The 26,394-nt window shown below is 39.7% G+C and overlaps 1 protein-coding gene across 6 annotated transcripts in view; it reads right to left on the reverse strand.

Moving 5' to 3' along the window:
* Positions 1-26,394, reverse strand: part of WDFY3 (WD repeat and FYVE domain containing 3) — a 204,679-nt gene that overhangs the window by 14,069 nt on the left and 164,216 nt on the right. For 4 of the 6 annotated variants that reach the window (XM_058192067.1, XM_058192065.1, XM_058192063.1 and 1 more), the window contains 19 exons: positions 24,346-24,573; positions 22,800-22,853; positions 21,942-22,110; positions 20,590-20,753; positions 18,080-18,228; positions 17,722-17,842; positions 17,089-17,174; positions 16,831-16,911; positions 15,922-15,976; positions 15,566-15,685; positions 14,010-14,127; positions 12,443-12,549; positions 10,919-11,072; positions 9,413-9,504; positions 7,721-7,933; positions 5,730-5,877; positions 4,091-4,245; positions 2,048-2,206; positions 763-942 (listed from right to left, as the gene is read on the reverse strand). In XM_058192067.1, coding sequence (XP_058048050.1) covers positions 763-942; positions 2,048-2,206; positions 4,091-4,245; positions 5,730-5,877; positions 7,721-7,933; positions 9,413-9,504; positions 10,919-11,072; positions 12,443-12,549; positions 14,010-14,127; positions 15,566-15,685; positions 15,922-15,976; positions 16,831-16,911; positions 17,089-17,174; positions 17,722-17,842; positions 18,080-18,228; positions 20,590-20,753; positions 21,942-22,110; positions 22,800-22,853; positions 24,346-24,573 — 2,553 coding nt within the window. The remainder of the gene's footprint in view (positions 1-762; positions 943-2,047; positions 2,207-4,090; positions 4,246-5,729; positions 5,878-7,720; positions 7,934-9,412; positions 9,505-10,918; positions 11,073-12,442; positions 12,550-14,009; positions 14,128-15,565; positions 15,686-15,921; positions 15,977-16,830; positions 16,912-17,088; positions 17,175-17,721; positions 17,843-18,079; positions 18,229-20,589; positions 20,754-21,941; positions 22,111-22,799; positions 22,854-24,345; positions 24,574-26,394) is intronic. The other 2 variants (XM_058192066.1, XM_058192062.1) reach the window with 1 other exon arrangement.

Below are 26,394 nucleotides of genomic sequence, written 5' to 3' on the forward strand. Positions count from 1 at the left end.
GGTTCAGGTGAACTGGTAGCGGCGGTGACGGGAGGCTCCGCCCACCTGCCCAGATGTCATCAAAAACACTCTGCGCATGTGCAGAAGCGCGGCGCACTCCCGATAGTGCTGGGATTTGAATCCCACTACTGACGCTGAGCCAATATGCAACCTGGACAAAGATGGCCTCCGAGGAAAAGTTGCCCTTGATGAGAAAAGACAGAGATTCCCCAGGTGATGAAATATGCATCAGCTTTAACAACATTGTCAAGAAGGGTATGCTGCTCGGACATGCAACATAATGCTTGAAATCTATTAGAATGAATAAAGGTAGTCCTCGACTTACGACCACATTTGAGCCCAAAACCTCTACGGCTAAGCAAGGCGTGAAGTGACTTTTGTCTCTTTTTATGATCTTTTTTTTTTTTGCCACATTTGTTAAGTGAATCACTGCAGTTGTTAAGTTAGTAACACCGTTGTTCAGTGAATTTGGCTTCTCCATTGACTCTGCTTGTCAGAAGGGGATCCCAGCACCCCAGGGACACTGCAATCCATTATAAATATGAGCCAGTGGTCAAGCATCCGAATTTTGATCCCGTGACCACGGGGATGCTGCAAATGATTCTAAGTGTGAAAAATTGTCATAAGTCACGTTTTTCAGTGTTGTAATCTCAAATGCCCACTAAATGAATGGTTGTAAGTCAAGAGCTACCTTTAAACACATTATAAACCCTCATCTCTTAATACAGGTGCTCGGTTTATTAGGCCTGGGTTCATTCATACCGTCAGTTCATTGATGCAGAGGGCTGAAACTGGAGCCCTATGACCCCGAAGCTGTGTTACGAAGGAAAGTTTATTCAAATCCCAGATGATGCAGGTGCGGTCACATGACCCACTCACAATGATGTGATAGGCCAGTGAAGCTGTTAAACATGTGACCGTCTCAGTATGGCCAAGCAGTGCCTAAATGCAAAGCAAAAGAAAGCGAAAATCAAAATCAAGGCAAATCTACATAACTTGACAACAGTTATTTCTTCAGAATTAACATGAAAAGCAAGAGCTGGAAATGTATAATTAATAGAGTATAGAACAGGGGTAGTCAACCTTTTTATACCTACCGCCCACTTTTGTATCTCTGTTAGTAGTAAAATTTTCTAACCACCCACCGGTTCCACAGTAATGCACCGTGTATCGTTATCTACGCATGCCTCTCGCGCATCATGAATTGGGTTTGGGGGGGGGGGCTCTGTTGGTCTGTTGGTCTGTTAAAGCTGGGTGGTTACCAGCTCTGTTGGTCTGTTAAAGCTGGGTGGTGGTGGGGGAGATGCACGAGCTATTCTGGGATGAGGTTCTTTTGTTTGCGGTCGCACTATAGTGCCATTTAGTTTCATTTACGTAACGTGAACTAAACTTATGCGCGGGTGATACAAATAGTATATTTTCAGAAATTTAAATGGTCACGGGGAATTTTATGAAAACCTAATGAAAACGTTTTAAAATAATGCTATGAAAATTTTTAAAAAGTCAATTAAATTAAAAAAAAAAAAAGGAAAGTGCTTCGGACAAAACCCCTACCGCCCACCATGAAAGCTGGAACGCCCACTAGTGGGCAGTAGGGACCAGGTTGACTACCACTGTCTTAGACCGATACAAGTGGAATGTTTTCCGGAATTCAGACGACTCTCATTTCCTTCCTTCAGCAAAGGAAATAACTTTATCGATCTGTCTCTGCCAACAACGGACAGAAAAAAGGCCAACATCCCCACCCCCCACCCTTTCAGTTCAGCCCTAGTCAGTGAAGATTTTGATTCATCAAAGTTGTCCAATTAGGCTAGATTTTTACAGAGTTTCTATGGATTTCAAGTAATTTTCCTGCAATTATAGAAGAGAACAATATGCTAGTTGGGAGGAATATTTTCTGCATTTAGAAAAATGGAGAAACTGGTGCGTGTTTTCCAAAACGGTGATAGCTTTGATACTAAAATGTTTAGTTGCATAATTCAGCAATAGTACTTTGCAGAGGTTTTCTGGAAGACCTCTCAGGATTTTACGCAGGATTTTAATTTACCTGTTTGAGAGTCAGCATTTTGGCTTTTTCCTTGGAAGTACCCATCTCCCAAACGCAGACAACAGTGCTGGTGCCTCCAGTAATGACCAGTTTAGGGTTTGGACAGATGACACAGAGAACTTGTCCCCATTCCGATAAGCATTCATAAACGATCACTGCCTAAAATAAATAAAGAAAAGGATTAATAGTATAGGCATTGACTTTTAGAACATCCAGTCCTAAATATTCTATTGCTGTGGGTTTCTGCGTTCTCAGGTTGGTTGTTTTCTTGCAGACATTTCATAACAAATCTCGGTAATATTATCTGTCCTATGATGATACCTAGTTTGATAATGAAACGTCTCCAAGAAAACAACCAAGCTTAGAGAGCACCAAAGAACCCACACTTCATCCCTAGAGCTACAAATATATTCTTCTACCAGTACTATTCTACCATTGAATGAGTATAAATAATAAACTGAGGACACTGGTTAGGAAGGAGCACTTGAAAGATCCAAAACCAATTCGGATAAACGGTCAAGAAGGGGCTAATAACAGGGGTGGGCTGCTGGAGGTTCGCACGGGTTCGGGACAACCTGTAGCTAAGATTCTGTGAAGTTCGGAGAACCCCCAAATCCCATTCCTGGCTGGCCCCACCCACCCCTCTGCTCCCCTTCCAGGAGTCCCCATGCGGCCCATTTTGGATGCAGGTAAGTGCAGGGCGCACAGAGGCTTGGGGAAGGCGAAAAACGGGCCTACTGGAAGTTCAGGAAGGCCAAAAATGGCCCTGTTTCCAGCCTCCAGAGCCTGGGGAGGCCATTTTTGCCTCCCGGGGGCTCAAGAAAAGCCTCCAGGGCCTGGGGAGGGCAAAAATGCCCCCCCCCCATCGTAGTGCAGGAGACTGACTAGGCCATGCCCACTATGGCCACGCCAAACCAGCAACCGGACAGAGAACCAGTTGCTAAAATTTTTGAATCTCTCCCCTGCCTAATAATACATTTTTTACCTTATGATTCTGGAATCAGACACCTCTCTCTCTTTTTTTTTCTCCCAAAAGAAAACAGGAGTGGTAGCAAAGGATTGTTAAAACCTCATACAACTAAGGAACTCAGTTTGAAAGTTTTATTTAGGAACCATCTTTTTGTTTCTATGTTTAACCATAATTTATATCCTGTTTTTTCCTGACTGTGAGATCAAATTAAGATTCTAAAGAATAAAATGATTTTACTAATGAAAAGTAAAATTTACTGACTACAATCTTGATTAACAGGAAACATTTTAACTCCCTTCCCTAAAATGAGTTACAAGTGATCGGAATAATGGAAGTGCCATCTCTTGAAAAAGTGGCTAGCTCTACTCTTTTGAAACTTTATTTGCGAATGACGCTAAAGGGCAAGACCAGACCAGTTTCTTTACCAAATAGGCAGAATAGGACAACTGTACATATTTAATACATAAATGAATAGTTTCACCAAGCCCTACTATTGAGACATTGCATTTGACCCACATAATTCAACTCATTTTTCTACAAAATGTTGTGGCATGTCAGCAGCCAAATCAGAGGAGGAGGCGGCGGTGTGGGAGTCAGGGTCAAGGCAACCTGAGAGTTCTGAGGGGGAAGAAGGAATGGAGCTGGCAGAGAGAGACAGAGACAGAGGCGGAGCCTGGACCGTCCGTAAGCCCTCAGATGGAGAGCCAACAGCCCCCCAGTCTGCAGGTGGCCAATGAGGAAGAGGAGGAACAGCTGGGTCTAGTGCCTGACGCATGGATGTGCAGGAGGCAAGAGGAGAGGAGAGCAGTGGAAATCCGTGGGCTGATCCTTCGGATGGAAGAGCCACCACTGCTAGCGAAGCCCCACCCTAGCTTTGGGCATAAAAGGCAGGGGGCGGAAATGAATAGATATGGCAGATAACTATTCATCTTCCGGGCGGGCGGCCTTGTCTTTTTGCCGGGGCTGCCGGCAATCCTAATAAAGGAATCTTTTGAGTTCACGTCAGAGGGTGTGTCGTGTTTGGGGAACAGCTGGGTCACAACACACAGTGTATAAGCCAGAGAGATACAAACCTTATCCGATTCATAGGCTCCTAACCTACAGCTAAGATCCGCATAACCCCAAGCAAAAGTTTTATTCCAGGTGGGCGGCAGGAGCACTTTGTTCATTTCTACAGCCAAAATTCCTTTGTCTGTGCATACTATCTGCCCCACCAGCTCCTTCAGTTCTGTTTTAAAGAAAAAAAAATAACAACAGATAATCAGGATTCACATTTTTTATCTTTCCATAAAGAGCACTTCCCTAATAAGATTTGAAGAAAGCTGTACTAGGGGCATGCAGGTAGTCCTTGACTTACGATTAGACCTGCCAAAAGCTACATTTCACCTGATTTTGAAGTTATCACGTGATTGCATTTTCGATGCTTGGCAACTGGCTCACCTTTATGACTGTTTGCAGCATCCTGTAGTCAAATGATCATAGTTTTCAATTAATTTTATTAATTTTTTTTGCCAATTTCCTGCATTTACTTCCATTTTCTGGCAAAAATGCATATTTGGGTAAGTAACTACTGCAAAAAATGTTGCAAAATCTGGTCTAGTCACATAGAAACCCCCTTAATCATGGCAATGAATTTTGACTGTAATTCTGGACTCAGTTACGGATGTAAGCCGAGAATTTCCTGTATAAATATCTGAAGAGTTCACATAAATTTAAAATGTACGGTATTTTTCAGAGTATAAGACGCATCGGAGTATAAGACACACCTTAGTTTTTGGGGAGGAAAATAAGAAAAAAAGCTGATTGGCAGGTGGATTGGCCTCCTGGAATACCCCCAATCAGCTGTGAATTTTAGCAACAGGTTCCTTGGTTGTCTTGCTTTTTTTTCTGCCTCTGAAACTTGGTTTCAGAAAAAACTTCTTTCTGCCTCTGAAAGCCTCCAAAACAGAACTTCAGAAAAAAAGCCTATGAAGCTCTGTTTGGGGGCTTCTTTTCTGAAGCTTCTTTCAGCCTCTGAAACCTCCGTTTGAGAAGCTGGGTGAGGCTACATTCAGAGTATAAGATGCACCCAGATTTTCACCCTTTTTGGGGGGGGGGGGAAAGATATGTCTTATACTCCAAAGATATGGTATTTCTGGCAGACTTTTTAATATTCTCAGCTGTTTTAGTTATGTTTTTATAACTTTAAAACATAAAATAACTATTTTATAACTAGCAGCTACTGAAAAAGGAACTTTCCACATATACCAAGTCCTTGAGTATGGTACAGCAATCTGTTGTTCTTCCCTCAGTACTGTGTTTGAAGAATGGAAAATTTTGTTCAATATTATGAGTGGTGAAAAAGGTGTCAGGTGTTGTGAGAGGTTTACGGGGATGATGGGCAGAGATTAATTAAAAGCAACAATGGGTAAAAACAATAAATAGAAAGACTTAAAATAAAGCCTTGAAGGTTGCATGCCATCTTCTAAACTACTAAAAAAAATGCACACCAAAATAGCATAAAGCATAATCAATCCCCAGCATGTATACATAGTACAAGGTGGGTCTACATCTAGGTATGAAATCAGTAAGCAAATATTTAAATTTGAGATGGCAGGCAAGATATCACAACTGAGCTCAACTGATAAATGTAACTGTGGGAGAAGGAAAGCAAAGCGGACTATGAAGTACTATTAAATTTTGCCAAGAATAAAGGGAAACGACCATGTGTACCTTTTACTGGTGCAAGAGAAGGCTTGAGGTTGTCTAAATGGTGGAAAAAGATCTTGTCATTTGTGATGCCAGGGGGAACAGAAATGCCACTCGTTTCTCCATTAATTCTGCTTCTCACTCGTTTTGGTGGGTGAGGTTTCTTAAACAACTGCAGTAGGAAAGAGAACACGGCAAGCTTAATGGCAGGATTACGCAGGTTTTCAGCAAAACTGCCTAATTTGCAGAAATGCCGCTCAAAACGTGTCAGCGTCATAACTCTTTTTGCAAGTACAACATGCTGTTTTTTAACTTTTCTGTTTCCTTCCCATCAAAAACTATGATCAACGCCTCAGTACTTTTGTGAAGAAGAACAACAGGACTCTGTTTGAATATTGGGGTATTATGCACACAGTAACAGAAAGCATAAAAAACAGGCATATCCCAACATCACAATTAGACGACGTCATTCTGCGAGGACAATTTTTAGTCGGGTTATCAATATTTTGAGGGAGATTGGATCCCTGGCTATTTCAAGGGATAACTGATATGTGGGTTTCCTTGTTTTTCCTCCTGATTTCGTTTGTTTATTCAACCACTGAGGCTATGCGCAGTTCCAATAAAGATTCTTGACAGCTTGTTTTAATTCTCTGGTCGGGTCTCTTTGGATTGTTAAAACTGAAAAGCACAAAGTGTTTTATCAAATGAATCTGTCAGTTGCTCAGGGCTATAAACACTTGATATTTATTGATGATTTAAATCAGGGGTGTCAAACTCGATTTCATTGAGGGCCACATCAGGGTTGCGTTTGATCTCAGAGGGCCGGGGGAGGGGGGCGTGGAGCATGGCCGGGAGTAGGCATAGCCATGATGGGCACAGCCATGGTGGACGTGATACAGGGCTCATGTTGGGGGGCCCCGTGGTGGCCAAGTGCTAAGACAGGACTTCCCTGACTCTCATTATTATCTCCTTCCTTCCTTCCTTCCTTCCTTCCTTCCTTCCTTCCTTCCTTCCTTCCTTCCTTCCTTCCTTCCTTCCTTCCTTTCCTCTACATTCTCTTTTCTTCTTTTTGCTAGCAGAGGTACCACAGGCCAGTCCTTCGCTGTTTCCAGGCCAGACCCACGGGACAGATCTAAGCACACCTTGAGTTTGACATCATGATTTAAATGGGCAAATAGTAAATAGTTTCCATTTTAATTAGACTTCCAGCCCCATTATGAGAAGCAAACTAGTCTTGCTCCGATTAAGATGAATAGAATCAGCACAATGATTTGGAGGCTGTTAGATCATTCAGTGACATTCTTCTTGACCAGGGGGTCTCCAACCTTAGCAACTTTAAGACTTGTGGACCAACTCCCAGCTAGCTTAGCTGGCTGAGGAATTCTGGGAGTTGAAATCTACAAGTCTTAAAGTTGCCAAGATTGGAGACCCCTGTCCTAGACTATCTCTGAGAGTTGGAGTGGATGGCTATTCAGGCACAAGCTTCCAGACACAAGTTGATCCATTAGCCATAAATGATTCTTACAGGAGCCATACCACTAACATTATCCGTTGATTTCTTGACTAAGCCACTAATATTCTCTATACATGCTTTATATAGCACCCATTAAGACAATATGGAAACTTCAAAGAGCAAAGAGTATTAGAATAAGATTCAATCTGCAGCTAATCATATAGCATGTAGGATGTTTGGGGCCGTTCACTTTGTTTAGAGTTGATTTTTGATCATTACAAACCTTTTCCCCCAAGAGATACTTCTCTCATATATTCTTCTTCTATCTTGCAACCAAATGCAGTGGCCGTGAATAAACTTAGAGAGCAATAAACATCCCTCATTTCAACCCTGAGCTGCAAATATTCTCCTTTATTGGTGCTCCTAAAGCTACAGAGCCTGGATTTGCTGCTATAGTTACCAAAATCCCAACATATCTAGAAGGCAGCAGGTTGGGAAAAGCATAAGTCTTACAGATGTCCCAAAATGTGAGTAAAAAATCAACTCTTTCACAAAATGCTACCTGTTTAGGTATCTGCCCAAAATTATTAATGAATCCAATTGTAGCTGTTTCTTTCAATGGATCATTGATGTTGTAGATGTCCACTTGCCCCTCATAAAAGAGATGATGGAAAACATTGACAGCTTCTACTGCAGCTGGCCCTTGCTGTTTATAGCCAAAGATTAAGTCAATCCATTCATGTAAGTGTGCGCTCACAAAATCGCACTCCAAGGCCTGCAATTTAGAATATAGAGGTTAAATAGAGACAATTGGTTCTATTTACCAACAGACAATTCTATTGGTTCTGTTTACCATGGAGGAGTAAGAGTAACAGTTAAAGAAACAGGGTGACTTGCCTGCACCCAAAGATTATTTTTCCAGAAAAAAAAAGAGTAATTCGTTCTATATTTTATCTGAGCAAAAATGTAAGCAGGAATATTTATTATAGTATAACCTTTATTGTCATTGTACATCATGTATACAACGAAATTGGTTTTAGTCTCACTGGTGCAATCCATGACAAAAAATACAAACAAGATAAATAGTATAAAGAATAATCCCCATGCAAGTAATCAGTGGAAAAAAAGAAAAAAAAAACTAGTCATACATTTCCGTGTGTGCTTGGAGTGATTGTGGTTGTGTTTGAGAATCTGACAGCCCAAGGATAGAAACTATTTTTAAATCTATTTGTTCGGCTGGCTATGTTTCGATGTCTTCTGCCCAATGGTAGAAGTGTGAAGAGACACTGACCAGGGTGTGAATCATCTCTGAGTATCTTCCTTAGTCTACTAAAGCAGCAAGACCTGGCAATGTCATCCAGTGGTGTTAGAGGGCAACCAATGGTTTCTTCGCTCTCTGTAGTGCCTTCCTGTCCGCAGCAGTTAAACCAGCGTACCATACTGTAATGCAGTATGTGAGGACACTTTCTATCATAATAGAAATACTAGATTTCTATCCCTCCTTTATAAGTAATTCAAGGCAGGAGTGAAATGCTACCGGTCTGTTGAACTGATAGCAATGGTGGCGGGTGGTTTGGGGAACTGGTAGCGACGGCAGACGAGGCTCCGCCCACTCACCCGGTCGTCGTTACTTCGTGGTTTTAACCAGGAAGTAACCTGTTTTTTATCCTCTGCACAAGTACAGAAGGTCCATGCGGAACGTGCACTTCAGAATCGGTAGGGAAGGTAAGTATATTTCACCCCTGATTCAAGGCAATGAACATATGTAAGAAATATATATATATTTCTTCCTCCTTCTATTTTCTCCACAACAACCCTGTAAAGTGACTTGGGCTGAGAGAGAGGGATTGGCCCAAAATCACCCAGCAAGCTTTCATGGCTAAAGTGGGATTAGAACTCACAGTCTCCTGGTGATTGGACCAAAGTCATCCAGCTAGCTTTCGTGCTTAAGGCAGGACTAAAACTCACAGTCTTTTGGTAATTGTGTCCAAAGTCATGCGGTCAGCTTTCATGCCTAAAGAACTCACAGTCTCCTGGTGATTGGTCCAAAGTCACCCAACTAACTTTTGTGCCTAAGACAGGATTAGAACTCACAGTCCCCTAGTTTCTAAGTCACCACTTAACCACTACAGCAAACTGGATCTCTCAATTTATTACAACACAACTCAAACACTGGATGAAAGTCAGTATGTCTGCCTATTCTTTTTTAAATTTCTCTCTCTTTCTTCTTTTTTAAAACAGAAAGTTGTATTACCTCCCGATGTACTCTAATGAATTCACGGGGATCCCCTTTTGCCCATGGGGGAAGGATTACATCTCCAAGTTTGGTGCCATTCTGCTTGCAACCTATAAAACAAGAATATACTTATATCTTGAATACTGCATAATTCATGGTACTTGCATGTCTCCTTGGAAGATTTGACTATTATTCTATCTATAAGAGAGGAGCATAAAACGTTTATTTTTATTTTTTGAATAGGCCTTGACATGTTTTATTTTCTTGTAAGAATGCCAAGGTCTAACACCTAGTGCTTTAATACAAAGAAAATACACAATTAAAAAATATGGCACTTTCAGGTCAAAGATTAAGGATTGTTCTTATTTCTTTCTAGTTTCTTCCAAGCTATTTTTATTAAAACAAAATAAATTAAGTAGGTGGTTCCTCTTGTTAAACTATTATCATGACATTATTAGGTGATTGTGAGCCACGGTGGTGCAGTGGTTGGAATTAAGTACTACAGGCTACTCCAGCTGTCAGCTGCCTGCAATTTGGCAGTTCGATTCTGACCTGCTCAAGGTTGATTCAGCCTTCCATCCTTCCAAGGCCGGTAAAAAGAGGACCCAGATTGTGGGGGGAAATATGCTGACTCTGTAAACGGCTTAGAGAGGGCTGGAAAGCACTATAAAGCGGTATATAAGTCTATGTGCTATTGCCATTTGTTGCAAACAAGTCAAAAATCTACCACAAATTATTTATTTTATTTATCAAACTGGTAAGAGTCCTGGTCTAGTTTTTGCATGCCTCTGTCTAAACCACAGGGTCCCAACTTCTGGGCCGGTGCTCGCCAGTGAGTTGCAGCCCATCCAGAACCAGGCCGCGCAAGTGTTGAGCGAGTTAGGCATACACACAGCTGTATTTGCAGGAGTGGCAGCTGTGCAAATGGAGCTTTGCTAGTGAGCATGCACTTATTGTTTGCACAGAACCATCTTTCTTTTTTTTTTTTTCTTTTTTTTTGTTTTACATTTATACCCCGCCCTTCTCCGAAGACTCAGGGCGGCTTACAATGTATAGGGCAATAGTCTCATTCTATTTGTATATATTTACAAAGTCAACTTATTGCCCCCCCAACAATCTGGGTCCTCATTTTACCTACCTTATAAAGGATGGAAGGCTGAGTCAACCTTGGGCCGGGCTCGAACCTGCAGTAATTGCAGGCTTTGTGTTCTTAATAACAGGCCTTACCAGGCAGAGCTAAACCGACCCTTTCTGTTATTATAACCAATCTCAATTCTGTCATTATGCTTTTCCTGTGAAATTTAGTGTTTGGTCTTGTTCTTCCTAGTGAAGTGGACAACATCCTCGTTCACCAACCACATTATAGATCAGTTTTATGTTCTTTTGACCACAATCTCTAAAGAATATACAGGCAGCCCTCAAACTTATGACCATTGGTTTATTCACTATTTGAAGTTACGACGACACTGAAAAAAAAGTGTGTGCTTTCTGAATGTGATTTTTGCAACAAAGTCTGATACTCACCTAGATCGAAATTGTTAGAGTTAAGCAACAACTCTGGGAGGTAGAAGAATTCTGGGATCAGCTCCTTGACATCGGCCATATTGTGCTTAGATGCAGAGTACCAGGCTTCCCGCACGCTGTGGAACATTCGGTCGGCCAAGTCGAAGTGGCCACCCTATAGAAGGAAAAAGGATATCTTCATTGTAACTCTGAAATAATTTTTTTTAAAAAAATACCCATCTTTCTCCTCCTCCCATATACCGTATTTTTCACTCCATAAATCGCACCTAGTTTTAGAGGAGGAAAACAAGAAAAAAAAATATTCTGAACCGGAGCCTGAGAGGACCACTGGATAGGTGTCCTCTCCAGTGCCAGTTCTGCCTATTGATTCCTGCACGGCGGAAAAAAGACAGAAGAGGCAGGCAATGACAAAGACAGAAGAGGCGGGGTTCAGCACCGTAAAAGGACTCCGCCACCGCAGCCCTGCTGCTATTCCCCAAAAGACCGGCACCGTGACGCAACATTTGCTTCATAAGACGCAAAGACATTTTCACCCACTTTTGTGGTGGGCGTTAGGGTTAGGGTTATGTCTTATGGAGCGAAAAATACGGTAAGTCAGGGATCGGAGCGGCATGTGAGCTTAGCTAAATCAATGGTCATTTAGTCAATGACCAGCAAAATTTTAAAGAACAAAAATAGAGCGAAGAAAACTAATTCAACAATACACTCACAACTAACAAAATAAATCACATAGCATTCAGTCCTCCAGTGTTATAATGCAGTTGTTAACCGGGTGATTGATAAGTAAATAAATAGCTTTACTTCAAAACATTAAAAAAAATAATATTTTGAAAAGAGAGCCATCAAGGAGTATTAATTTTGGGATTCAGTGTCACTTTCTGATTGGGGATAGTCCAGGTAATTCTCGACTTACAATCCTTCATTTAATGACTACTGAAAGTTCTGACAGCATGGAAAAAAAGTCACTTATGACAGTGTTCACACTTATGAACACTGCAGCAGCCTCATAGTCACGTGATCAAAATTCAGCCGCTTGGCAACTGTCTCATATTTATGACGGTTGCAGTGACTTGAGGTCATGTGGTCACCTTTAGTGACCTTATAACAAGCAACATCACTTAATAACTGTGCTACTAATTTAATAGCTGCAGTGATTCATTTAACAACTGGGGCAAGAAAGGTTGTAAAATGGGGCAAAACTCATTGAACAACCGTCTCGCTTAGCAACAGAAATTTTGGGCTCAATTGTGGTCATAAGTCAAGACTCAGGACAAAATCACTCAGGAGATTGACTTCAAAGTTTGCAGGACTAATTTACATCTAAAAACAAATTTGCCCACCGTCTGGCCACATACATAACTCACAACGTTCTGGCATGATAAATAACAAGCACAATAAACACCTAACAGGTTTAAGGGTGACGAATGGCTACATGGAGCAATGCACCGATGGAGACTTAAGTATGCTGAGAATTATGTTGCAAAGCAAGCACTGCAAAACACAGAAAGAAGCTATATATTTTACCTGCAGTCTTAAAAATATCTGCGTGAAAGGTTCCATTCGCACAAGATATGAAGCTACTATCATTGCTGATGAATAGTGGGTGCCGTAATGATAGGCCGGGGTTTCACCTGAAAGAAAACAATATTAATCAAAGCATGAATGGAATGAAAAGTAAACTCAGCCATTTCAATAGCTTCAGTGAATGAAGAAGCTTAAGACATTTTGAGGGCGGAGAAGGTAATATATATCAAAGTAATCTAGTTTAGAGGTTCTTCAATGAGGCTGCAGCAAATCTCCCTAAAAGCTACATTCGTATATCCAATCTCATTAGAAAGATTACTAGGGTTGATTCTCAAGCCTTAATTAAACCAAATGAAATCGGTGAAACCAAGTGGAAAATGTGTTTCTTTTTAAATTAATGTAGGCCAGGGATGTCAAACTCGCAGCTGGATGTGTCACACGCTGGCCATGGTCACCCCTGGTTTAGTGAAGGGGGAAAAAGTCGCGATACATCACGTGATGACGTGAGTTATACCTTAGTTAAATGACTTATATATACCTTAGTTAATATTAAAGCAATTTTTCCCGAATGCCTTCACTCTGCTTAACAACTAATTCCCACAACACTGTTAAATAATTTACTAAGACTGTATTACTATTATTCTTTTCTTCCTTACTAGTATCTCTCTCTTCCCACTTATGACTATAACTATGTTGCTTATATTTTCAATTATATTGTTTTTGTTTGTTTCCTAGCATGATTTGATAGCTTATTAGTAACCTTGACTATCACTAAGTGTTGTATCTTTTTATTCTTGATGAATGTATTTTATTCTCCTTATGTACACTGAGAGCATGTATACCTAAGACATATTCCTTGTGTGTCCAATCACACTTGGCCAATAAAGAATTCTATTATATTCTATCCATTTTTTTATGATGTCCATGACATTAGTCAAAATTCCAAATTAACTCCATCAACTAAAACAATTTGCTTATCTGTTTGAAACACTAATGTAATAGGTAATTGTAATATGTAATGAATAAATATGTAATTTAATACATTACATTAATGTAATGTAATAATATTACCATATAAAGTAGCATGATCTGTAAAATAGTAAACACAAAGAATAAACATGTTATATACAGGTAGTCCTCGACTTATGACAATTATATCTATATATCTTATGACAAAAATATCTATTATTAAAATATCTATTATTAAGCAAGGCAATTGTTAAGTGAATTTTGCCCCTTTCTTGCCACAGTTGTTATGTGAATCACCGCAGTTGTTAAATTAGTGAATCTGGCTTCCCTGTTGATTTTGATTCTCAGAAGGTCACCAAAGCTGATCATGTGATCCTGGAACACTGCAACTGTCATAAATACGAGCCAGGTGCCACAGATCCGAATTCTGATCATGGATCATGGGGATGCAGCAAGGGTCGTGCGAAAAATAGTCGTAAGTCACTTTTTTCAGTGCCATTGAAACTTTGAACAGTCACTAAGCAAACTTCTTGTAAGTCGAGGACTAACTGTACTCAGAAATTCACACAGCTGACAAATTCCCAGGCTAAGAACTCACCGTTTGGATCTTCCCAGTCTTTGTAGCGCTTTTTATATTGAGCTAATCTCTCATCAGTCTGGGCCCCCATTGGTTTGGCCAAGTTTCTAAATGTCTTTGGATTGTTAAGATCCAATTCCTTGAAAAGAAAGGGGGAAATAAAAACCATCCAAGGATTAGCAAAGGCCATTAATTAGAGGAGGAATGCATCCATATTTGATAGGCCAGACAAATCCATCTTGGATTTACAGTAATTCTCTTCAGGGCTGTCTTAACACATGGGCCTGATAGGGACTTGCCCATGGGGCCCACAAGCATGGGGGGCCCATACTAACCTGTGTATGTTAACCCTTATTTATTTATTTATTTATTTATTCAAATTTATATACCGCCCTATCTCCCGAAGGACTCAGGGCGGTGTACAGGCATTTAAAAGACATATAAATACAATATAAAACAATTAAAAAACTGATTCTAAAAAGCCCGTAAATTTAGAATTAAAATATCAAATAAAACCCAATTTAAAACCAATAATTTAAAATCTAGCTCAGCCCTGCACAATTAAATAAATACGTTTTAAGCCCGCGGCGGAAGGTCCGGAGGTCCGAGAGCTGACGAAGTCCGGGGGGTAGTTCATTCCAGAGGGTGGGGGCCCCCACAGAGAAGGCCCTTCCCCTGGGTGTCGCCAGACGACATTGCCGCGCCGACGGCACCCTGAGGAGACCCTCTCTGTGAGAGCGCACGGGTCGGTGAGAGATATTCGGTAGCAGTAGGCGGTCCCGTAAGTAACCCGGCCCAATGCCATGGAGCGCTTTAAAGGTGGTCACCAAAACCTTGAATGCACCTTCAATGCACCTTGTATCATATAAATACAGCAACTGTATGGCTTACTGAATATTATTGTTTTTCAACACCAATTTTGTTGGAAGTGCTAATAAATATGTTTAATTTTATCGACCATTTACATTTTTATTCCTGTGAATAGCTGTTGTAGGGGGCCCAGTACACTGCTTTGCCCGGGGCCCATAATGCTGTTAAAACGGCCCTGATTCTCTGACATGAACCTTTATTACTTCTGGATCCCTAGCACTCTTTGAGTTCAAAATCTCACTATGAATTGATAATGAATTCACTAACAATATTAATAACATAATTATAACTACAATCAGCACCTTTATTATCTAAAATTAATAATACAGTGCATTTTAACAGTGAAGACTAATCAATTAAGAATTAACATCTCATTTTAAGACAATGTAAGTTACTCTTGTTTTCTATCAGCAGTTCAAGTTATAGCTAGCCCCAGAATTTAGAATAAACACTGAAGAGTCATTTCAAGTATCTAGCTGCTATCCTTCCATCCTTTCAAGGTCGGTTAATTGAGGATCCAGATTGTTGGGGGCAATATGCCGACTCCGTAAACCACTTAAAGAGGGTTGTAAAAGCATTGTGAAGCGGTATATAAGTGCTATTGCTATTATATATCAAGGAAGCAAATAAGCTTTCTAGCCTTATTAGGAATAAATTGAAACGTAGGCTTATTTTCAACTTTGTCATACATTGGAGTCTGTATTTACCTCTGAATCGTAGTCAGCAAGGATCCATGGAAAGACAGGATACTGCATAAGGTCATTGTAGGATCGACCCGCCAAAGTGTTTAAGTGCATCAGGTACTGGAAGTTACTGATTTCACCTCTCTTGAGAGAGAGAGAGAGAGAGAGAGAGAGAGGGAGGGAGAGGGAGAGAGGGAGGGAGGGAGACGGAGAGGAAGAGAGAGAGGGACCAGTATTTGAATTCATTTGTCAACTACAAAACTTCAAAATGTAAATTTGTCTACTGTTTTACATAACATGAACATAAAGTTCCAAGATTGCATTTTCAATATTCTGTTTCCCCCCCAATATAAAAATTAAATAGAACTATTTATGCTTACCTCCCATCTTTGTGTAACAGATTTCTCCCCTACAAGAGTGCTCAGCAAGCCAGATCTAATGAGGGAAATTTAAACCACTGAATTAACAGAATTAAAAATTCAATAATACGAAAAAGGCAAGGAAAAAACGTATTTATTTTAAGTTAATACAAATGCTTAATTTTACAGGGTGCCATTCAAATTCAGAATGGTACCCTGTAAAATTTTGATAATTCATGAAAATTTGGATTTCAATTAATTTTATTCAGAATTGGTCTGAATGGTTTTATTTAGATGTAGTATGATATTGAGATAGGCAAAAATCTCTAATCCCTGGTTTAAATTTCAAATTTCATTGGATGATCTTGAGAAAGTCTCAGTTTATCTACTTTGAAAGAGCTATTGGAAATGACATGCTATAATTTCATGTTTACACTTCTGAGCCATAGGAAATGATCAGTATCCAGGTATAGTCAGTAAATAGTGCTTGAGGTGAATATTTAAGAAAAATTGTCCTATTTTCTGGAAGTGAATAATATAAGAAAGGAATCCACTAATTAGCATTTTATGAACATTTGTTTTTTTTAAAAAAAAATCTCAAAATTTGCTTTTTTTATCTGTACTTAGAACAATATATGTTAGATTTTCTTATGAAAATATGAAATTCAGCAATTTTTTTCTTAAATATTAAATTTTAAAGTTGAGTCACAGTAATATCAACCATGTTCCAACAATTATATTTTGACTTAATAAACTGACAGGTGCTTCCATAAACTACTGATTAACTTAGTTTCTGATTTATAGAAAATTAGAAAATTATAATTTAACTGAATACTTTTTGTTAACCTCCATGCCAATCTGTGACAAGATTTGCTTATAAAACTGAGCTTTGAGTTGGATTACACAGAAGCAAACAATGCAAATGATTACCCTTGTTCTACGCTGGTATTAGGTCGTTGTCCGGATACGGACTCTGAGCTGTCAGTTAAAGATGGAACAACAGCCAAAAACCTTTTAAAAATTAAGAAGACAATGCAATTAGCAAACTAGACATTCCAATTAGAATTGGAGAGCAACTCAGTAGCAACAAATTAATAGAACAAATTAATAAAACAAATGTTACACTTTAATGTTATCACCCACTATAGGTTAGCTGCAGATACTCAATCAAGAAAAGATTTATAGTACCTTTGATAGACTTTATTTCTCACTCCTTTCTGAAATGCCAGGAGGTAGTTGCGTCCATCACCTGAGAATACTTCAACAGCAATTGGCTGTAATAGAAAATACTTTTTAAAAATATGTTCCAAGCAGCTGACATTTTTATTCAGCCGAAAAATTAATTTACAGGCTTCCTCTTTGCTTGAACAAAACTAACCAAAACTAAAAATACCTACATGCAGCACAGGTGAAATCCAGCAGGTTCTGACAGGTTCTAGAGAACCGGTAGTGGAAATTTTGAGTAGTTCAGAGAACCGGCAAATACCACCTCTGGCTGGCCCCAGAGTGGGAAGGGAATGGGGATTTTGCAGTATCGTTTCCCCAGGAGTGGGGAGGGAATGGGGATTTTGCAGTATCCTTCCCCTGGAGTGGGGTGGGAATGGAGATTTTGCAATATCCTTCCCCTGGAGTGGAGATTTCGTAGTATCCTTTCCCTGCCATGCCCACCAAGCCACATCCACCAAGCAGCGCCCACAGAACAGATAGTAAAAAAAATTGGATTTCACCACTGACATGCAGTCCTATTTATTACTCCCCATTAAACCACATAGGATGTTTTTAGGTATCACGTATCAAGCAAGCCTAGTCCAGCATAACGACCTGCAACAAGTATCTTCTCTTATGCACTTCTTTGATGTCTTCATAGGCAAATATACTGCATGTCCTTTTGAGTTGACTTGGACCTTGTCTTGCGCCTCGGGGTATAATAGGCTCATGCATACTGTAGAAAGTGAGAGTAAGATAGAAGGTATAAGTGAAATTATCAATCTACAGTGTTCTTCAGTAGATTTTACTTTGTGCATTTTGTTTCAATGATCTTTCCCATCGTATTTTCAGCGTTATTTGTCTCATTGTACCATGACTGGAATTAAAGAGATTGTGTACATTTTTACACATAAATTTTCACACATCTAACATTTTTCTCTTGCACTATCCACTGTTGTAAAGCGTTACTCACTTTGGAGGCAGGGTCTCAATGTCCCGTATTTCCCGTGTAGCAGTCATGGTGAATCCGTCAATCACATAAAAGTGTTCTTTTCCAAAGAGAAGAAGTCCCTCACTGGTGTCCAGTCCTTGAACCCGGGCACAACGATACATGTGTTGTATCTGTAACAAGACCCATTATTTAATCAAGAGCAAAAATATTGTATTTTTTTTTCCTGTTTGGTTTTTGGAAGAAAATCACTTTAATTCAAGATGAAGTTTCAAGGAAGAAGAACCCTCAAACGACAATTTAACTGCAAGTACAATGATTATAGGTAGCCCTCAATTTACCACCATCTGTGTAGTGATCGTTCAACGTTACAATTTGAAAAATTGTTTGCACACTTACAACTGTTTGCAGCATTCCCCATGCTCACATGATCAAAATCTGGTTGCTTGGCAACTGGCATATATTTATAATAGTTACCCTATCCTGGAATCATGTAATCACCATTTGTGACCTTCCCTGCTTTCACCACTAAATTGGTACTAGTAAAGAGTCAACAGAATTCCAGGGGTGGGAAACTTGGAGTGTTTGTGGACATGTAAAGATTCTAGGCTGAGTCCTCTCTTGACTCCACTCTCTGGCTCTGCTGCTTCTCTTCCTACACTTGACTTTAAACAAATGAATTTGATGGATAGCTGCAGAAATCCCATGAACCATAGAAAACTCAAAATATACTTGGCTCTCTGAAAATAAACTATTTGAGTGTGAACAATTATGAAAATGTTAATAGAACATAAAACAATTTAACGGGTTTCAAAGAGATGGTAAGGAAAGAACAATAAATGTAGTATATAAAGATTAATAATAATTGAATATGAAAAAAATATTTTAAAAATATAATTCAGTGCTGCCTAAAATATTCAAAATATTTTTATAATAAATGTAAATACCCACACAGATACACTTGATGGATTAAAACTGCAAACTGACACTATTTTAGCAACCTATTCAAAAAGAACACTGCTCCAACACTGGAAATTTTAAAGAAAATGTTGGATAACCATCTGTCTGAGATGGTGTAGGGTTTCCTGCCTGGGCAGGGGGTTGGACTAGAAGGCCTCCAAGGTCCCTTCCAACTCTGTTATTATTATAACAAAAAATACCAAGCTATTAAAAATATGATAGTCTTGGGTAAACTGGCTGCCTTAAAGAGATGGTTTAAGATTATTATTTTACTTCCAATAAAATAAAATATGGAGCAATTAATTCCTACAAAATCAAAACTAATTTGTTATAAATTTTATTAGTAATATTATATTTGAAGCATATCAATAATACATTTTATTTAAATCCATTATCTCTAGTTTTATGTATGCCTATATATTCAAACTTCGCTCAGCAGTTCTCTGGAAATCTGGTGATTATTTCCCATCAACTTGCTAGTCAATTTTAATATAAATATATTTAAAGGAGCTTAGCAGACAAAGATGAGCTTAAACTTCAGTGAACCACTGACATCCAATTTAATATTGTTTGTCAAGTCATAAGTTTAATTATTCTTATGGCAAACAAGTAAAAAGAAGAGCTTAACTGGAGATTAAATCAATCCCCAGGCTATTAGCATTCATTAGTATTCACAGTTGTAACAGGATTTCCTGTGGAACATTCTGTCTCAATTAATAAGACAACTTGGTAAAAAGATTCTTCCTTTTGTAAAATCCCACTTAAATCCATGTTAATTTGGAAGCGGATGTCCAATTTTATGAAAGGAATCTAGTAGTAATATAATAAGGGCTCTGGTGGTGCAGTGCTTAGAATGCAGTATTGGAGGCTAATTCTGCCCACAGTCTGGAGTTTGATCCTGAATCAAAGGTTGACTCAGCCCTCCATCCTTCTGAAGTCTGAAAAATGAGGACCCAGATTGTTGGGGGCAATACACTGATTGTCAGCCTCCACTCCAATCTTCACACCTTTTGTACTCTTTATATTCAGTTGTTAGATAGCATGGGGTTTTATTTGTAATGTAAATAGCTCTTGGATTCAGGGTAAGGAGAGAGGGCCCTTTAAGAGTGTCGGTCTGACATAACTAAGGGGGGAGGGGAGATTAATGCTTTGAATTCAACAGGAATGTTTGAGCGCGAACTCTCAACGGACATTGCATTCCTGATTTGATTGACAGCAAGAGACCTGCGGAAGAAGATTACCACGGGCCCCCGAGAAGGAGCTGGCATTGGACCAGACCTGATGACCTCTTGGGAAGAGGAGGGAGTAACAGCGGGGGTTTGGAATGTTAGCCATATTTTGTCTCAGATTCAACTTTATACTGCTGCAATCAAGATGTATCTAGCAAAAGTACTTTTCTTTATTTGCAAATGAAGTCAAGGTGTATTCTTTCCTAGATATAATCAGAGGCAGCCTGACACTGATACTGTAAACCACTCAGAGAGTGCTATGAGGTGGTTTATAAGTCTCAGTGTTATTGCTATGTTCAGAAAGAAGATCTTGTGATGTATAGAACAGAAGTCAATATTATGTACCTTCTCTCCTTCTTCAAGCAGTCGAAGCAAAGTTGTATTATCAGTTTTTTCCTCTTCATCTATTGAACTGCTCTCAGCTATTTGATCCTGGAGCTGCTCCTGGTTCTCCTCATCACCCCCATCAGGTGCAGAACGAGATCGCTTTAACGGTGGTTTAACAAGACCTGCATTGTATAACAGAATGCATCAACCACATGTTTATACAGTCAATGACTTTTGTACGGTAGCTAAGCAGAGCTGCAAATCAGCAAGTCAATTGAAATAAATGTCTTGTTTACTGCACTTTGAGATTTATGGCCATGCCTGTAAAAATCACATCCAAAAGAAGACAAAATGTCAGTGGAACCAGCAGCTGCTGATCCAATAAAAAAAAAAAAAGTTAAATCAACACGTCAATTTTACTAAGAGCTGTTTGGTCAAAGGCAGTCAATAGTTTCATTGTGTTGCTTAGCAATGAAAAGCAAATGTAAATGATCTTGGCAAATCACAATCTGCCCTCTTAAGCTACTGAAGAGGCCTGCTTGGGGTATAAAATGAGGACATCAGATGTATAATCTTGAGCACCGCAAAGAAAAGTGAAGATAAAAATGTGAACTGATTGGTTTACACACGGACCACAAGATAAGAGTAAAAGCTACAGATGGATGAGAAAGGTTTAGAAATTTGGCCTTGGCAAGCAGCGGATTGATTTGTCCATCCATATAAACAAGAAAGAAAGGATTAAAGAATAATAAAAAAAAGAGTGCAAGCCATCGTTGCAGTATTTTATGCCTCTTTAGGAATTAGGGTGTCAAACACAATCATGCCACGTGACATATCGCAAGGTTTTTTTTGCCTTTGTGGACCCGGGGTGGGCGTGAGCCGCCAATTTGACACCCCTGAATTAGAGGATCATATTCTTAATAAGATACCAAGACTGCCTTTGGATACTGATTACATATTAAAGGGAAAAAAATATTTCTGCTAAAAAAGTCAATTTGGCCCTTAATTAGAAATGTAAAAAAAAGATTCAGTAAAGGAAAATATTTGCAGCTCAGGATTAAGGTGAGGGTCCTTAGTGCTCTCTGAATTTGCCTGTTTTCTTACAGATGTTTCATTACCCAAACTAAGTGTAGTAAAGGAGTAGGGTTTGCTCTCAGTTTACATTCCACTGGCTTGCCCTGTCAGTTTCTTTGACAGGACAAGATTCTTTGGTTGGGCAGTTTTACTGTTGACATTTGGCTAAAAAATGATTCATTTTTGCTCCAAAACAGAAAGATGTCATTGATAGTTTTAACTTGCCAAATGGACACCAATGCCTATCTGAGGGGCATTAAAAAAAAACAACAGAAAGAAAGAAAAGAAAACGCAACCTTTAACTCTTGCAATCGTATCTTCGCCATGCTCGGGTTCTTGTTGTGCAGCTTCCCCTTCAGAACTCTCTTCAATGGCATCTTGAAAGACAGCTGGATTTCCAGACGCCAAGCGCATGTAATACTCTTTGCTGTCATAGCTTATAGCTCTTCGGTATCGTGCAGGTTTCTTAAAATATTTGAATTAAAAGATTAAGCACATTAAGACATGATCTCAAGAAATTCCATCTGGGCGCACAGAAACCTCCTGGCGGTCTAGAGGTATAATGGAGACGGCCAATTGAAAGCTAAATAGAACTTTCAGGCAATCAGTTAGATTTGGAATTAGAAATTGAAACGATTAAGAAAAGGCAGCGTGATATTACTGTACAATCTCAAACCATTAGTGTGTAGCACAGACAGAAAGAGTTAAGAGGGACGTTGTATTAGATCCGCATTTCCCATACTCAGAAACCTTAAGTTGGCTGGATTTCAACTCCCAGAATTCCCCAGCCAGCATGTATGGACTCTAACTCCCAGAATTCCCCAGCCAACGTGTGTGGACTGCAACTCCCAGAATCCCCAATCAGCATGCATGGGACACCAACTTCCAGAACTCTCCAGCCAATATGTAGGGAATTGAAGTCCATGCATTTTAAAAGTTGCTGAGGTTGAGAAATGCTGTATGAAATCAAGAGGTGAAGAGAATACAGCAACACCCCCTTAAGTGTATTTACCGTAGATCGTTAATCTTTACAACAACAGAATTACTGAGAAAGCACAAAAAGCCAACCGTGGAAGCTTTGTTACGATTGCCTAACATGCAGGGAGATTTCTAGCCACTCGGCCACCCGTGGATATCTTTTTTTCTTTCTTTACCTTTTGAGGAATGGCCTCGTCAGATGTCTCCGGAGCCTTACTTGAGAAGTCAAACTGAAAACAGGGCATTAAATATAAAAACATGAGGGGATAAGAAATCACTCTAAAGAAGAATGCTGGCACGATGAGGACATGTTCACTTGGCTAAAACTATCAGAATCTATTCTGGTCAAGCCTTCAAAATACTAGTCTGAGCCTTTCTTTTCTCTGCATCATAGATTACGAGGCAGGGGAGAAAGATGACGCTTCAGCATCTGATCCAGGGGTGGGATTCAGCCGGTTCGGACTGGTTTGGGTGAACCGGATCCTAATTTTACATCCGGTTTGCCAAACCGGTAGTTGCAAGGACTGGCTGGCCCCGCCCACCCCGCCCCGCTTCTCCCAGGAGTCTCCAGGTGGCCAGTTTTGGATGCCAAGTAAGTGCAGGGCCTGGGAGGGTGAAAAAAGTGCAAATGGGCCTGTTTCCAGCCTCCGGAGGGCCTCTGGAGCCCAGGGGAGGCTGTTTTCACCCTTCCGGAGGCTCAAGAACAGCCTCCGGAGCCTGGGGAGGGTGAAAATACCCTCCCCCGCCGTGGTGCAGGAGGCTGAGTAGGCCACACCCACCCAGTGGAGAATTTGTTGCTAAAATTTTTGAATCCCACCCCTGATCTGATCCATTAAAAATTAATTAGAACTGAGGTTAAACTCTACTTCAGGGGTATCAAACTCGCTTCATCATGGCGGCGTCACATGATGTATCGTGACTTTTTCTCCCTTCGTTAAACCAGGCCTGGGCAGCGGGTGATGCATCCGATCCACGGGCCGTGAGTTTGACACTGCTGCTCTATTTAATTTCAAATGGATATATGATCTGAATTAATAATCTAGAAAAGAATTGCATACAGAGGGAGTCCTCAAGTTACAACAGTTCTTTTAGTGACTGAAGTTACAACACTGAAAAAAGTGGCTTAGGATAGTGTTTCACACTAATGATCATTACAGCATCCCGTGCTCATATGATCTAAATTCAGACGCTTGGCAACTGGTTCATATTTATGATGATCGCAATGTCCCAGGGTCATGTGATCACTTTTGGTGACCTTCTGAGTCAATGGGGAAGCTGAATTCACTTAACAACTGTACTATTAACGTCCCTTTTTTGCGATGATTTTCAGCCTCTGGGCATGTGCAGAAGGCTTTGTGCATGCGTGGATGACAGCGCGCACACATTTGCGAACCGGTAGGGAAGGTAAGAGAATTTCACCCCTGAAATGGATTGTAGAAGAAGAAACCAAAGGAAAAAACCAATAGAGCTGATGTGACTTAGGCAGCAACTCCAAACATTTGTTGGTGACAATCTCTTAGAGATAAATCAACATCTATCAATAGCAACGCACTCCCAGCAACAAACTTTAATAAATCCACAGCCAATGAATATTAATGGCCAATAAATATAGGCTGCATTACAGATGACAGTCATTGCGATGAACGATATTTTCAACGACACAAGCAATCAAATAGAGCTGTTCCAACCCACAAATAAATTCTCTCACGCATTTACACTTACCAGCAAATTGGTCTCGTGTTCAGTATCTGGCATGTAAGGATACTGCACGTAAAACATGTCATTTCGTACCATCTTCTTCCTCATCCGGCATGGCCCTTCGGTCATTTCCAGCATCCATTTGTCCAGGTGAGATCCAATGGGAGGCCCCCAAAGACCTCTCTCCCGTAACAACTCATATTCGATTTGAGACCACTCTTCTGTGACGTACTTCAAGGCATTTTGCTGACGCTAGAAGAAGGAAGGAAGAGGTCAGCTGCATATTTTATCAAATAACCAAAATTTTTGGGACCATGTCATCATTGTTTCTTTCACTTGTTCTTCCATTTTAATCCTCAATAAATAATTATACATTTTTAACAATGTCTACTGCATACAAAGAAAATCTTTATAGAATGTTTTATAGATGGCATTTTCCGCCCTCAAGATTAGCAAAGAGGTTTAAGAATAAATCTGCAAAATGTTGGAAATGTCATCAGACACTTGGTTCATATGTGGTGGATATGTCAAAAAGTGAAAAAATATTGGGACAAAAATACATACATGGTTGGAAAAAATGATCAAACATCTAGACTTGAAACCAGAGACATTTTTGTTGGGCATTTTACCAGGTAAGTATAATAAAGGGAATGTATATCTGATTTTACATGTATTAATGGCAGCGAGAATAGTATTTGCACAACAGTGGAAAAGTGAAGTGATCCCAACTGATGAAGACGTGATTAGAAAAATATTAGAATGTGCAGAAATGGACAAACTAACAGTTACAATTAAGGAAAAGAAAGAAATGGAATATTTTTTTATTTGGGGCTTATTTTATTAATGGCCAGCTGACAAAAACAGGAGCTAGAAACAGGGGAATATATGAAAGGATCATATATTAAGATGTGTTAAATTGGTTAAAAAAACAGTATGACTATTATTGTATTAATATAAGGTAAAGGTAAAAGTAAAGGTTCTCCTCGCACATACGTGCTAGTTGTTCCCAACACTAGGGGGCAGTGCTCATCACCGTTTCAAAGCTGAAGAGCCAGCGCTGGCTGAAGACGTCTCCGTGGTCGTGTGGCTGGCATGACTAAATGCCAAAGGCACACGGAACACTGTTACCTTCCCACCAAAGGTGGTCCCTATTTTTCTACTTGCATTTTTTACATTTTTATGTTAAAATTATATTTCGGTGCCAACCCTGCAATCTACTCCAATCAGCCCCACATATGCAGATCTCAACTGAACCCTTTTGCTATAATTTTAACATATTTTATCTATATGTTAAATTATTGTATTTTATTCCAATTTCATTTTAAATTGTATTTTATCCAATTCCATTTTAAATTGCTTTTATCAGATTTTAGTAATTTGTTTCTGGAACTCTGCACTTTGATATGGCCCAAGGGCTAATCAATAAATAAAGATATAACATCTTTGCATGAATACAGCTGGTATTTACAGCTGAGATGGCTCTCAATAATTTCCCTGCTGATAAATCTTTCTATTCAATTCTGTTTATATTTGCTAATTAAATACTCAAACTTGAAACTTGCTTAATGTTATGGGTGCCTAATTTCCATACCATAAAAGGTAAGGTAAAGGTTCCCCTCGCACAAATGTGCTAGCCGTTCCCAACTCTAGGGGGCGGTGCTCATCTCCGTTTCAAAACCGAAGAGCTAGCACTGTTGAAGACATCTCTGTGGTCATGTGGCTGGCATGATTAAACGCCAAAGGTGCATGGAACACTAGTTACCTTCCCACCAAAGGTGGTCCCTATTTTTCTACTTGCATTTTTTATGTGCTTTCGAACTGCTAGGTTGGCAGAAGCTGGGACAAGTAATGGGAACTCACCCCGTTACGCAGCACTAGGGATTCGAACCGCTGAACTGCCGACCTTTCGATCAACAAGCTCAGCATCTTACCCACTAAGCCACTGCGTCCCATTTGGAATTAATATATATTGATACAAATGTGATGAATATTGCTGTAAACACTTTGAATATTACTTCCTAAAATGATTTGTACCCAGTCAACACACTGTTCAATTGAAATTTTATATACTAT

Source organism: Ahaetulla prasina, chromosome 8 (assembly GCF_028640845.1).
Source record: "Ahaetulla prasina isolate Xishuangbanna chromosome 8, ASM2864084v1, whole genome shotgun sequence".
Lineage (NCBI taxonomy): Eukaryota > Metazoa > Chordata > Lepidosauria > Squamata > Colubridae > Ahaetulla > Ahaetulla prasina.